The following is a 15614-nucleotide window of genomic DNA, read 5'->3' as shown; positions in this document are numbered from 1 at the left end:
CTGGTCAATGACATAGTTGACTAGAAAAAAAATCTGGTACGTTCACAGTTTAATACTGAGAAGAAAAAACTTTTATCCAGTATACTGAAATACTGAAACAGATATGACTTCAGATATTCACAGTTAATCACCTGAGATAAGCTGACTACATTCTTGAGACCTGCATTAAAAATATTCAGAATTTAGATCAGAGTAGTGCTGGAAAAGCACAGCAGGTTAGGCAGCATCCGAGGCGCAGGAAAGGTTTTTGCCCTAAACATCGATTTTTCATCAAGGGCTTTTGCCTGAAACGTCAATTTTCCTGGTCCTTGGATGCTGCCTGACCTGCTGTGCTTTTCCAGCAACACTCTGATCTAAACTCTGGTTTCCAGCATCTGCAGTCCTCACCTTTTTGCCCTTAACAATATTCACTCAATAAAATCTATTCTAAATGTGATGCCTCACCAATATGCTTCAAGTAACTGCTAAACCATATAACACTTTTTTATGCATTGAACAGCATACTGTCTTCCTAAAACTAAACCAACAGATTAACAAAATGTAGCTAGGAACAGGATGCACTGCATCGTTATAAAAACATGATAACTTTTTATTGATAGTGTCAGATAAGATTACTTGGTCTACATTGCTACCTTGTGAAACATATGACTTGGTGGAATATAGAGCTGTGATCTAATATGAAATCTGTTCCTTTTAACAGCAGTAATTTTTGTTGTCACTAACTCTTCATCCAGCTTATCTGACCGACATGTTCTGAGAGAGAACAGTTATTGATTCACTCCACTGTACCTAACTAATAATATTTTGCTGATTAACACTAATTAATTGCAAAACATGTCTCTTTACAATCGTAACTCTTCACTATTCAACTCTCCAATATAAACACAGGAGGAGATATCCTGTGGAAACTCTATTTATCTATTCAGAGCAGTTTTTTGATCAGTATAGTTATCGCAATTCTACAATTAAATTGTACCATTAAATGATCACAATACAGATCTATTGTACAAATAATTTACATGGTTTAATTTAAATTTAAATAAAACTATAAGTTGACAAAACTAAAAGCTTTTCACCAGATTTTTCTCCTTCTTTAAAAGTGCCAAATTTCCTACTGGGTCAAAGGGGCTAGGCACCCATAAGTTACTCAAGTGACCACACTCTACTCTCAGGTCTTCCTATAAGCATTAATTCAATCTTGGGGAGTGCTACAACTCCACCCAGCTCAACTTGAGATCTAATCAGTGCTTCAATTTTTAAAATCTACTGAGCCATTAGGACAGCATAAAGGAAAAGTGGAACTGTTGTCCACTTGTCTTCAATATTTTATTTTAATCCATGTTACAAATCCAGCTTCTATGGTCCCCAGAATTATTGACATCTTAACATCTGATTAAAGAACCAGCAAACAGGAAAGGATTACAAGATGGACAACAGTGTGCTCCATTACTTATTGCTATACATGACATCCAAGGCAAACTTCTTGGCCGAGAACAGAACAATTATTAAAACAAATTTTTGATGCTCACATAATCATTATTATAGAAGTTCTACTAATCATTTACAATTGTGCAGGATTGCTTTTTCTGATAAAGCTGAGGCACGAACTGCAAACCAAGCAACATAAGTGCAAATAGTGACGGATTGACATGCTTGTGAATCCTATTTGACGATCTGTGCAAGTCATTACCATTTACATATAACATTCAAACTCTGAAAAATCAATGTGCATATACAAGGGATCAAAGAAGGGACTGCATTTAGCTCATTTTACTATGAAATATCTTCGAGGTAGTTCAGTATCGTTCAATGTACAAAGTATAGTAGTAGCACCCTTGTCATTTGACATAGCCGTAGTTTCTTGGAGTGTTTAATCAACTGAGATTAAATGTTACAGTCAATCCTTGTACGTATCACAAAAAAAAGGGTTCAGTCTTTTCGGTAAAAGCACCTAATGTATCCTTTTGCAAAATGATGCTTAGCTGTGGCAGTGTTCAAACTGTACAACCTTAGTACATCCTTTAATGGAGTTAATTCCATACACAGAGGAAGAAGCCTACGACCAGTGGGAGGAAGTTAGCCACGAGCAACCAAAGAGTAACCACCAGTCCTGATGACCTGGAGCAGGGATCTAGGATGACAACAAGAAACATATGTAACAATCTTTCTAAATTGCAAAACTAAATCATACTTGAGTTAATTTTGACCTTCTGTATCTGCTTTTTACTGTTTCAAAAACATTGCTTAAATTTATCAGGTGTGTTTCATGCTTCAAATACTCATTTACGTGACTACGCACATAAAATTACATTTTCTGCTAATCATGGTAAGAAACTTTCTATATAATAAATTACATTAAAACAGTCCACAACTATCTCACATGTTTCAAAGCAATTTTTCATATAGCAAACTATTCAGTTCCCATATGTTATCCCCAATGCACGAAAGCTACAATATTCTTCCAGTGTAAAATTACAAAATTAATATCCAATTATATTGTAAATTTTAGGTTATGAAACTTCTGACATCACAGAGTCATAGAGATATACAGTGTAGAAACAGACTCTTCTGTTTGACTCGTCATAAATAAATCTAGTCTCATTTGCCAACATTTGGCATAAATGGACATGTCCCATTTGGCTCATATCCCTCTAAACCCCTCCTATTCATTTACCCATGCATTTGCCTGTTAAATATTGTAATTGTTCCAGCCTTCACTTCCTGGCAGTTCATTCCATACACACAGCACCCTCTGCGTGAAAATGTTGCTCATTAGGTCCCTTTTAAATCTTTCTTCTCTCACTTTAATGCAATGCCCTCTAGTTTTGGACTTCCCCACCCTGGGGAAAAGATCTTGTCTATTTACTCTATTCATGCTCTGATACTTTTATAAACCCCTATAAAGTCACCCCTCAGCCTCTGACGCTCGAGGGAAAACAGCTTCAGTTTATTCAGCCTCTCCCTATAACTCAAATTCTCCAAACCTGGCAACATCCTTGTAAATCTTTTGTGAACTTTCTAGCTTCACAACATCCTTTCTATAGTAGGGAGCCCAGAATTTCACACACAATTCCAATAATGGCCTAACTAATGTTCTGTGCTGCCATAACATGACCTCCCAAGTCCTATACCCAATGTGCTGACCAATAAAGGCAAGCAAACAAAATGCTATTGTCATTATCCTACCTACCTGCGATTCCACTTTCAAGGAATTATGAACCTGCACTCCCAGGTCTTTGTTCAGCAACACTATTCAAATCATTTAGATAAATTAGAAAAAGCAGTGGATCCAGCACCGTTCTTTGTGGCACATCATTGGTCACAGGTTCCCAGTCTGAAAAGCAACCCTCCACCAACACCCTCTGCCTTCTACCTTTGAGCCAGTTCTGCATCCAAATAGCTAGTTCTCCCTGTATTCAATGTGAACTAACCTGGCTAACCAGTCTGCCATGAGGAACCTTGATCTGAATGGACTTCAGGAAGGCATTTAACATGTTCTTCAAAAATCTGTCAAGTTAGTGAGACGTGATTTCCCATGCACAAAGCCATGTTAACTATCCCTAATTAGTCCTCACCTTTCCAAATACATGTAAATCTTGTCCCTCAGGATTCCTCCAACAACATACCCAACATCAATGATAGGCTCACCAGTCTATAGTTCCTTGGCTTTTCCTTAGCACCTTTCTTAAATAGTGGCACATTAGCCAACCTTCCAGTTTTCTGGCACCTTGCCTGTGGCTATCGATGATACAAATATCATCAAGGGGACTAGCAATCACTTCCCTGGCTTCCCAAAGGTTCTCGGGTACACCTGATCAGGTCCTGGGGATTTATCCAACTTTATGCATTTTAAGACGTCCTTCACCTGCTCCTCTATAATTTGGACAATTTTCAAAGTGTCACTATCTAGTCTCCCACGTTCTCTATCTTAAGGTAAACACTAATGGAACAAACTGATTGTCATAGAGATGCATGGTATGGAAACAAACCCTTCAGTCCAACTCGCCCATGCCGACCAGATATCCTAACATAGTCTAGTTCCATTTGCCAGTACCTGGCCCATATCCCTCTAAACCCTTCCTATTCATATACCCATCCTGATGTCTTTTAAATGCTGTAATTGTACCAGCCTCCACCACATCCGCTGGCAATTCATTCCATACATGCAGCACCCTCTATGTGAAAAGGTTGCCCATAAATCCATTTTAAAATTTTCCCCTCTCACCCTAAACCTATGCCCTCTAGTTCTGGACTCCCTCACCCCATGGAAAATACTTTGTCTATTTATTCTATCCATGCCCCTCGTGATTTTATAAACTTTATAAGGTCACCCCTCAGCCTCCGATGCTCCACAGAAAACAGCCCCAGCCTGTTCAGCCTCTCCCTATAGCTCAAATCCTCCAACCCTGGCAACATCCTTGTAAATATTTTCTGAACTCTATCAAGTTTCACAACATCCTTCCGATAAGAGGGAGACCGGAATTGTACACAATATTCCAAAACTAGCCTAACCAATGTCTTGTAAAGCTGCAATATGACCTCCCTTCTCTTTACTCATTGCTCTGTACAATAAAGGAAAGCATACCCAACGCCTTCTTCATAAACCTATCGACCTGCAACTCCACTTTCAAGGAACTATGAACTTGCACTCCAAGGTCTCTTTGTTCAGCAACACTCCTTAGGACCTTACCATTTAGTATATAAGTCCTGGCCTGATTTCCCATTCCAAAATGCAGCACCTCACATCTATCTGAATTAAACTCCATCTATCACTTCTCAGCCCATTGGCCCATTTAATCAAGAGACTGTTGTAATCTGAGATAACCTTCTTCGCTGTCCACTATACCTCCAATTTCTGTCATCTGCAAACTTACGAACTATACCTCCTTTGCTCACATCCAAATCATTTGGTATCTCCCCCCATCTCCTGCAGTTCCACACACAGGCAGTCTTGCTGATCTTTAAGGGGTCCTACTCTCTCCATAGTTACCCTTTTGTCCTTTACGTATTTGTAGAATTCTGTTAATTCTTCTTAACACTATTTGCAAAAGCTATCTCATGTCCACTTTTTGCTCTCCTTGATTGCCCTCTTAAGCACACTCCTACTGCCTTTATAGTCTTCTAGGGATTCACTCGATCTCTGCTGTGTATACCTAACATATGCTATTTCCTAGTCTTATTCTTAACCAAAATGCCAAATTCTCCAGTTACTCAGCACCAAAGGGTTTCCCACTTTTTTTTGATTGGATTCGATTCCCTACAGTGTGGAAATAGGCCGTTTGGCCCAACAAGTCTACATCGAACCTCCAAAGAACAACCTACCAAGACCTATTCCCCTACATTTACCTCTGACTAATCCATCTAACACTACGGGCAATTTAGCATGGCGAATTCACCTAACCTGCACATCTTTGAACTGTGGGAGGAAACTGGAGCACCCACGCAGACATGGGGAGAACGTGCAAACTCCACACAGACAGTTGCCTGAGGCGGGAACTGAACCCAGGTCCCTGGCGACGTCAGGCAGCAATCCTAACCACTGCTGCCTGGAACTTGACATACCTCTCATTACATTAGAGCCAGTCTCGGTACCAGAAACCTGGCTGCCAGCCAGTGCTACATTCCCCTGAGAGACCATCACCCACTACATTTCCCAAAACAGTATACTTGTTTGAGATGAGAATAGCCACAGGAGACTCCTGCCCTACCTGCCTCCCTCTCCTACTTTTCTGGAAATCACTCATCTACCTGACTGTAAATTTGGTTTATATGCCTCCTTGCAAATGCCATCCCTAGCTCCTGTAAATACTTCATTGCCACGAACCGCTGTTCCATCTGATCTATGTGATCTGATAGGATTTGCAACCCAACACACTTCCTTCAGACAAAATTCTCAGTAACATGGAAACTCTCCCTAATCTTCCACATTCAACAGGAAGAGCACATCACTCTACTAATGGCCATCTTTGCACCTTAACAATCTACAGACCCAGCAGTCTTACTGCTCTAAAAACTGTTCCAGGCTGACTTAGTACCTATGTTTTTATATTTTTAAAGTTTAATCAAGAGACATCTCAATAAAAACACAATCAAAAATAAAACCACTTTACTCACTATTGTAAATTTACAAAAAGTAATAAGGTTACACTTTAAAACTAACCACTTAACTGCTTCCCTGCTGTGAGCTTCCTCCATACAGGTTTCTTCAAGATCAGCTGTGAACTTCATTGTTTATTTATTTTTCTTAGAACAAACTCCATAATCCAGAGATACTTGAAACCAAACAGTTAAGGCAGCAGCAGTGCAGATTCACTGCTGGGTCAGACAGCAATGCAGGTTTCTGATTTTGTTTGTCTTCCTCTTTTTTAAAGTCCCACTGTCTTGATTTTTTTTCCCCCGAAGTACCAAAAATTGCAAAGCATTAATTACTGCTCTTAGAATTTGAGGCAATTAGCTCAAGCACTGAAAATACCTCAAAAAAGGAGTAGCACTTGCAGCCACAATTTTTTTTTTGTGCATGTGTAATGAAGGCAGTGATATCAAGATAGCGCATTGGAAGCTAATCTTTCACACTTGTTCTTAAACTTATCTGACAACAGTAAATTAAAAGTAAAATTGGAGATTAAACACATATACACTGAACCAAAGTTACACGTTGAAGCTCACAGATGCTTACAATTTATTTGCTGTACGAGTATATGCAAAATACGATTAGTAGGCCTTTGGAGTATCATTGACAGTGATTTTAGGATTTGGATGCTAAGTAGCAAAGACATGCTCAAAAGGAATCTGAGGTGATTTTCCATTAAATTCCCCTGAATCAAAATACACCATAGCACTGTTGTGGGTATCTGTATAGTGTCTACCTCCACTGCAGTTTCTAGGGTCAGCCAACATGAATTCTCTTTCTCATCACCCCACCGCACAAGTATTGTAATAGCAATTGATGCTCCCTTTTATATTATGACTATTTAAAGTTTGCTTACATGATGTCAGCAAACAAAACAATGCCAAAAAAATCTTGCTGATGTGCAGGAGACTGAGATTATGGTAAATATGCTTATGAACTCTAAGAAACAGAAAATAACTTTATATTTTATGCTTCAGTGTTTCAAATTGAAGGAGTGCGACATGCAAACAGCACACTTATCCCTTCATTTAGTAACCAGTAACTAACTATTCATGAGGCCTAGAAAGTAATACAACTGCTCAACGTTGCATATTTCATTTAAAATACAGGTATTGCATACAGATTGCTTTAGTTATCTCACATGTATTAAAACTACTGCAGTTACCACAGGTGTATACTTAATTTTCAGAATATATACTAAATCCGAATAATGTGGATGGATATGAAAATAACACAATTCTCAATTAATTATTATTTTCAGTCCCAACTGTGGCCACTAAATAAACTAGCACAGGCTCTCAAAAGAAAAAAATTGCAAGAAAGACAAACATATTACCTATTGGAATTATCCTTGTGAAATTACTTAACGGCGGATCACGCTCTGGTGGACATGTACTGCAGAAGTCAAAACAAGATGGACATACCAGGCTTCCCGTGTAGACCCAGTCATTCATCACAACGTTAATAGAAAGTACCTGCCCTGTTCGACTGCATAAATAGAACTTATCAGAAACCCAGACGATTAGTCCCTCAATTGTACAGGAAACCTAAATAATGAAACAGAAGGTATTTCACTGATTAATTTATCCTTAAATTATCCTCCAACTTATCCTCCAAATTAGAAAAGACACTCTGGAAATATACTGGTTTTGTAATAGAATATAAAACAAAGCTTTCTTTGTGGCTCTTTCCCTCTCAAGTTATTAAATGTGTGCTCCCATTTAGCAAAGTCACAAAATTATTACTGCACAGCTGTAATAACGAACATACACAAAGTATCAATTTAAACATGTCTAAGTTACATGCAGACTTTTCAACCTGGGACAGTAAATCAAATTTCAAATATCAATTTCCTTTGCTAACTTGCAAATTTCTGACACTAATTAGTGATGTTGAAATTCGATGAGGTAGTTTAACAATAAATGCAGGACTACAGTGTGGCTCAATATATGTTTAGATAGCTGCATTGCATGTTCAACAGAGACTTTTTAATTATTTTAATAATTCTGCATTTATATATTTTTCAGTCAAGTGATTAATTGACATTTTCCTGTTTATTTCTAACTGAATGATATATTTTAGTGGTTTTACTCTTTTGTATTTGCTATATTCCTATAACTTTATTTCTCATTCTTAAACATTCTAAATTCCTTGAATGCTACGAATTTTTATGACAGAATCAAACATCCATCAATGTCTTTGTACCCATAGTTTTCGTGCTAAAATAAAAATACTGAAAAGCTTGATGTTAGTCAGCAGTTGTTGGCAACATTTTTTTAATGAGGTCCTTCAAATGAAACACTTTGGACAGAAAGTTTCTGATAAAATATTGTCCATCTTTCTTTTGTAAATGGGCCACTAATCTCATTTACATTCTATATGTGTCTGTGTTTCAGATTGTCATCAAATTTTTAAAACATGAAATGCTATTTTAATCACATGCTCACTCCAAGATGAGCACCAATAATTAAGTGCAAATAAAGAAGAGTTTAAAAGACTTAATTTGTAATTTTCATTTGCAATTTATAACCATTTCTTTCTCTACTGTGGACTCCCATAATAGTAGCTTTTCAAATATCCAGCAGTTCTTTTATTTTACCTAGTCTATAGCTGTATTCATTTCAGACACTTTAGAGCAAATGTATTATCTGCATTAGGTTTCCTGTTAATGTTCTTGTTTGATACTGGAAAAAATTCTGTAGTGAATCAGATAAAACCACTCACTCTATAACATCCACTACCCCAGTCTGGAGAGCCTGGACTCTTGTTGCATTGCTGCATTACAAAACGAGATTTCTGAGCAAGGCAGACAGAGGTTGGTCCATATTCTTCAGCACCATAGTTTCGAGAAGGCTCTGCAATGCAAACAGATTAACATATTCACACCAGTCAACCACATCTTTCTTCCACCTCAGAACACTTCAACCCCAGGGCATCAATGTGGACTTCAACAGCTTCCTCATTTCCCCTTCCCCCACCTCACCGAAGTTCCAAACTTCCAGCTCAGCACTGTCCCCATGACTTCTCTGACCTGCCTAGCTCCTTTTCCACCTATCCACTCCATCCTCTCCTCCCTGACCTATCACCTTCATCCCCTCCCCCACTCACCCATTGTACTCTATGCTACTTTCTGTCCACCCCCACTTTCCTCTAGCTTATCTCTCCACGCTTCAGGCTCACTGCCTTTATTCCTGATGAAGGGCTTTTGCCCGAAACGTCGATTTCGCTGCTCGTTGGATGCTGCCTGAACTGTTGTGTTCTTCCAGCACCACTGATCCAGAATCTGGTTTCCAGCATCTGCAGTCATTGTTTTTACCACTATAAGATAGCTATCAGTCAGATCAAAATTCATAACCTACTGCATAAGTCATCTGCTGCTCAAATGTTATAAAGTATTGCACACAATTGGGACGTCTATCAGTTAATCTTATCAAATAAAACTAGACATTCTTGAGCCTCTTCTTTTCAAACTACGAAAAAATGCCAAACCAACAGCAATTTCTATTTATTTGGTATTCTTGAGTAGAACACTATTCCAAAGTGCTTCAGAAAGGTTTTCATTCAAGGCACTAGCACATGTTCCATAGAAAAACCAGTTAATAGAATAATCAGGACATATAATAAAAATCTATCATGGGGATTGAATTGAGATTTACAAATTCAAGGTTGAGTTCCTCTGGGTTCACAATAAATTTGAGACAACTGAAGGTCAGAGAGGTAATACTTTACAAATATCAATTAAAAGATGGATATATTCTCTAAAGGGACAGCTGGAAAATATCTTCGGTGCATGTTTCCCTTATAATGATCTTTCCTAGTTTAATGAACAATGCATTATAATTTTCTTGCCAGTCTACAGGAATACTGAAAAAATAGCACTGTTGTTCCCTTGTTCAAGAAAGGGAGTTGAGGCAACCCTGGAAATTATAGACCAGTGAGCCTTACTTCAGTTGTGGGTAAAGTGTTGGAAAGAATTATAACAGATAGAATTTATAACCACCTAAAGAGGAATAAGTTCATTAGGGATAAGTTTATTACGGTTTTGTGAAGGGTAGGTCGTGCCTCACAAACCTTACAGAGTTCTTTGAGAAAGTGACCAAACAGGTGGATGAGGGTAAAGCGGTTGATGTGGTGTATATAGATTTCAGTAAGGCGTTTGATAAGGTTCCCCACGGTAGACTGTTGCACAAAATACAGAGGTATGGGATTGAGGGTGATTTAGTGGTTTGGATCAGAAATTGGCTAGCTGAAAGAAGACAGAAGGTGGTGGCTGATGTGAAATATTCATCCTAGAGTTCAGTTACTTGTGGGGTACCGCAAGGATCTGTTTTGGGTTCACCGTTGTTTGTCATTTATATAAATAACCTGGATGAGGGCATAGAAGGATGAGTTAATAAATTTGCAGATGACACTAAGACCAGTAGAGTTGTGGATAGTGACGAAGGGTGTTGTAGGTTAGAGAGAAATAGATAAGCCGAACAGCTAGACTGAGAGGTGGCAAATGGAGTTTAATACTGAAAAGTGTGAGGTGATTCACTCAGGAATGCAGAGTACTGGGTAACAGGTACTCAGCTAACAAGAATGCAAAGTACTAGGGTAATGCCAAGACTCTTGGTAGTGTAGAAGAACAGAGATATCTTGATGTTCAGGTACATAGATCCTTGAAAGTTGCCACCAAAGTTGATAGGGTTATTAAGAAGGCATACAGTATGTTAGCTTTTATTAGTAGAGAGATTGAGTTTAGGATTCATGAGGTCACGATGCAGCTGTGCAAAACTCTAGTGCAGCCACATTTGGAGTACTGTGTTCAGTTCTCATCACCACATTATAGGAAGGATGTGGAAGCTTTGGAAAGGGTTCAGAGGATTTACTAGGATGTTGCCTGGTATGGATGGAAGGTCGTATGAGGAAAGGCTGAGGGACTTGAGGCTGTCATTGGCTAGGCATATGGACGAGAATGGACTAGTGTAGGTTAGACAGGCTTCAGATTGGTTCCAAAGGGCCTGTACTACGCTGTAATGTTCTATGTTTCTATGTTCTAAGTATAGGATTAGCTAACAAAATCAAGATGAGTAATCATGAATAAGAAAATAGGAGGGATAGGCCATTCAGCTGCTCAAACCTGCTTCACCATTCTAGATAGAAAAATGAGGTGCTGAAGAAACACACCAGGTCTGACAGCACCTGGAGACAGAGAGAGAAGCACATGTAACATTGAGTCCAACACAGCTCTTCTGAAGAAGTGATATCAGATTTGAAACATTGACTGTTTCTCTCTCCACAGACGCTGCCAGACCTACTGTATTTTTCTAATACATTGTTTTTATTTCAGATTTCCACGATCCAGTGTTTTGCTTTTAATTGCAACCATTCTCCTTTACATCGGATTGTCTACTCTGATGCCATATTTCTGCCCATATCCCTTGATGTCAAAAGTAACAAGAAATTTGTCAACCTTTGCTTTGAACTAACTTTACTGAACTTCTACCACTTTATGTGGTAGAAAATTCTAAATATTTACCACTCTGAGTAATGAAGTTACTCCTTGTCTTGGTCTTCAATGGTTCATTCTGAAACCATTTATTCTGAAACTGTGCCTTTGGGCTCTAGATTGCACAGTCAAGCAAAACATTCATTCTGAATTTTTTTTATATATCCCTAAAGAATTTTAAGTTTTTACGAGGACACCTCTCGGTCTCCTGAAATCCAGAAAATACAGACCCAGTCTCCTTAATCTGTCCTGATGGTGAATGATCAGCCTGGTGAAACTCCATTGCACTCTTCTATGGCATATTATCCTTTGTTAGGCAAGGAGGCAGAACTGTATACAATACTCCAGGTGCAATCTCACTATTGTTCTGCATAACTGAAACAAAACCTCTTTGCTAAAGGACAATATACCTTTACCTTCCAAATTTTTTGCTGAATGTCCATGCTGGCTTCTGGTTACTTGTAAGCAAGGAAATTAGGTGTCTTTGTGCATTAACACTTTCCAATTGCTCACCATTCAATAAGTACACTGCACATCCTTTCCTGTTACACAATAGCCAGGATAACCTCACTCTTATGCACACTGTATTAACTTGGCATACGTTTGCTTACTCAATTAGTTTGTCTAAGTCTCCTTGAAGCATCTTTGCATCCTCCTCAAAACTCATATTTCAATAAAGTTTTAGATTATCTACGAACTCAGAAATATTGCAAATGGCCTCCACATTCAAGTTAATTATACAGATTATGATAAAACTAGCATAAAAGTATATCATCATAGTACCCACTGGTTACAGCCAGTCAACCTCAGAATGGTCCATTTACTCCTATTCTCTGCTTTCTGCATGTTAACAACCCTCAATCCATGCTAGTATGTAGCCCCAATTCCATGTGAATTCATTTTGCATTCCAACCTCCTGCATCGAAAGCTTCTTGAAAATCCATATAGAGCATATTCTCTGGTTGCTCCTTATTAACTTTGCTACTAATATCCATAAAACCCCCCTCAGGTTCGTCAAAAACTACTTGGTCTTCATAAATTCACATTAAGACTGCCCAACCAATTATTTTGCACACATTACAAGAAAAAAAACTTATAAAATTCTGTATCTAAAATCTCAGCCTAGTTAGCCCAACATGAAGACAGAAAACAGACTTTTTGATTTAAATCAAAGTTATTCAATAAATCAAAACCGTCAAAACATTTCCTGCTTAAGAGAACAAGAAATACATGACACTGAAATTACCGCACTCAGTGCATTAGTTTGACATCAATAAAATCCAAATACTAAATGATCATTTTCAAGGTAAATTTCCAGATATACAGGCATGCATTGTTTATCATTATTTCTTGAAATCTTTTAAAAGTTGTGCAATAACAAACTGAGGAAAAGGAGGCATGTGAATAGCAATAACAATCTAATTTCAAAGTCTCTGGAAATTTATCAGAAATTTCACAACCCTAATACAGAGATCACTATGTCATAGTTCAAAAACTATTCATAGAATGGACAGAGTAACCAACCTGGTTGATTTTGAGAGATTCTGCAATCAGAGCCACGCTGGAATTCACCACTTATATACCAACTGAACTCCTGACTAAAAGGGCAGTAGTCAGCTATTTCCACTGATCCGCCATAGTACTGCAGCTCTCCTTCTGGTACACCATCAAGGTAGTCAAAATACTGTTAAAAATAAATACAAGCCCTCATTAACTAAATTTGAGTAATGCTGAAAAAGACTAATTTTGTCTAATTTTTTCATCTTGCACTTACCAGGACATTTTACAAGAATGAAATTTCAAGATAAAAACTAATACTGATCCTATATGAGGAGAGTGCTGTTGATTGGTTAGCAAGTGATTTCTGATTGGTAGAGGCATTGAAAATGCACCAATTAATCCTGATTGACAGTTAACATCTATGCTTTGTTAAATGTTCTGATTAATGCAAGATGAAAAGCTTCAGCAGAAGGTGTCTCTTTCTTCAAAAATGCTCAAGTTCTAGGTAAATTATTAAAACTTTGTCTTGATAAAATTAAGGGCTGAAAGAAATATAACAAATGACGCAAAGGCAAAATACAGCAAATGTTGGAAATCTAAAATATGAATAATGTCATCAAGAGAAGCAGAATTAACATTTAGCATAGTGCTCTTCCATCAGATCTTGAAACTATTATGGTATTAAGGTTTTCAAGCCAATTTTACACACATGATGTAAACCAGAATGTAAAAAGGAAAGTACCTGATACTCTGATGGTAGATGTGCTGGGAACTTCTCTAAATTACAGACTGCTACAGCCTTCTGATCCTGCCGACATGTTAACCGTAATGGAGATGTCCTTAGTGTGTCACAATATGGAGTTATATTCTTATTCCTGGAGAAAACCATGTACAATTTCATTACTTATCACAGTTCAATAACAATCACTTTGAACAAACTTCTTCTGTCAATTTTCATTTCCTATTTATAAAGTTAGAAAGTAGCAAAGCAAACTAATCTTGAAACATATTCAAGAAAACTTTTATAAGGGATAGTAATGGATATAATAACAATATTACACACCAATCATCAATTTTGCAGAATATCACTATCTAAGCAGAAGAAATCATGCTATGTAATGATGTAAAATGATGTAATATACAATCAATTTTAGATCCCATTATCTCAAGAGATAGCTGATGCATGATGTTTACAGATTAGATACCAGTCCTAATGTACTTTATTAGAATAACTGTGCTCCATGTATTTAATTAGAGTTTCTCAACATTGCAGATGTTTAACCACAACATATTTAACGCTCTTGAAAGCCTTAATATTAAACTCATATATAATAGCAACAGATTTGATCTTAGGTTCTGAGGAAAGGTCACCGGGCTCAAAATATTAACTCTGAATACTCTTCACAGATGCTGCCAAATCGACTGGGTTATTTTCCAGCAACTTCTGCTTTTCTTGTTTATGTCAGGTGATACTTCCTTTCCCAGACAGTAATCAGCCAATAGACTACATTTGCAACTGGTACAGAAGATGTTGGCTCTGCATGCCTTCGAAAGCGAGGTGAACCAGTTTGTCACTAAGGTAAAGTTCACAGAATACATGTAAATATCCTGAAGTACAAAACACTTGGTCTATTTGAGCATTAATTGGTTTCAATTGTGAGAGTGAATCAGAGAGAAAAGTTCCAGAGTATTATTTTCCATTGTTGTCCCTTTTCTACTATTTTACTGTCTCTACTAAAAACTTTCTTACTAGCAGGGAAAAGGAGAGCAGGGTGTTATAAAGAAGTGCCCCATCATGATGCTTTGATGGAACACTTAGTTTGCATTTGTCATCAATTTCTACACTTACAAGTGCTTCAAAATGGGGGAGATGGTACTATTATGAAATATAAGTTAAATATATCTCCTCAATGTTATCAAACAAGAAAAGAAATAACTAAAACACCCTCTTATTAGAGGATACAACCAACAAAACACACAAAAAAAAGGAAAATTATAGGCAAAATAGCATTCACATTACAAATCAAATATCTCAGTCCTCACATCGTCCACTAATCACAGAAAGCCTTAAGTATACTGACAGATATAGTCTGATACTTTTCTGGGGGTCAACCAAGGATGGACAAGGAGACATGCAGCCTGATTAATTACTCCAAGGGCTTGCACCCAACTTGAACCTGTGGATGGCCAAGAAATTCATTCATTCATATTGACATTAACTGTTCAAAGCAGAGCTCATCTTATTGGGTAGTAAGTGCAGAAAATGCATCTGCCCAGGTTGCAGAAAGAAAAACTAGTTGATTCTTGGAAGGGTTTGACAACATGGATGTGGAGAGTTTGTTTTCGCTTGTGGGAGAGTCCATAAGCTCAGAGTAAGCGGTTTCTGTTTAAGACAAGAGATAAGGAAGAATTTCTTCTCAGTGGGTCATGAACATGTGGAATTATTTCATACAGAGGATAGTTAAGGCCAGGTCATTAAAAATCTTCAAAGGT

The 15614-nt window shown here is 37.7% G+C and overlaps 1 protein-coding gene across 1 annotated transcript in view; it reads right to left on the bottom strand.

Annotated features, from left to right (window-relative positions):
* Nucleotides 1-958: 958 nt before the first annotated feature.
* The window catches only part of lmln (leishmanolysin-like (metallopeptidase M8 family)), a 79780-nt gene continuing 65124 nt past the window's right edge, over nt 959-15614 (bottom strand). Inside the window, exons 13-17 of the mRNA XM_060827858.1 lie at nt 13864-13996; nt 13146-13305; nt 8855-8985; nt 7467-7677; nt 959-2131 (exon numbers count right to left, since the gene is read on the bottom strand). Of these exons, the coding sequence (XP_060683841.1) occupies nt 2031-2131; nt 7467-7677; nt 8855-8985; nt 13146-13305; nt 13864-13996 (736 nt within the window). The 3' untranslated portion in view covers nt 959-2030. The remainder of the gene's footprint in view (nt 2132-7466; nt 7678-8854; nt 8986-13145; nt 13306-13863; nt 13997-15614) is intronic.

The sequence above is a fragment of the Hemiscyllium ocellatum genome, chromosome 7 (assembly GCF_020745735.1).
Source record: "Hemiscyllium ocellatum isolate sHemOce1 chromosome 7, sHemOce1.pat.X.cur, whole genome shotgun sequence".
NCBI lineage: Eukaryota > Metazoa > Chordata > Chondrichthyes > Orectolobiformes > Hemiscylliidae > Hemiscyllium > Hemiscyllium ocellatum.
Note: the sequence above shows the minus strand (reverse complement) of the source record. Positions and strands in the feature narration are given on the sequence as shown.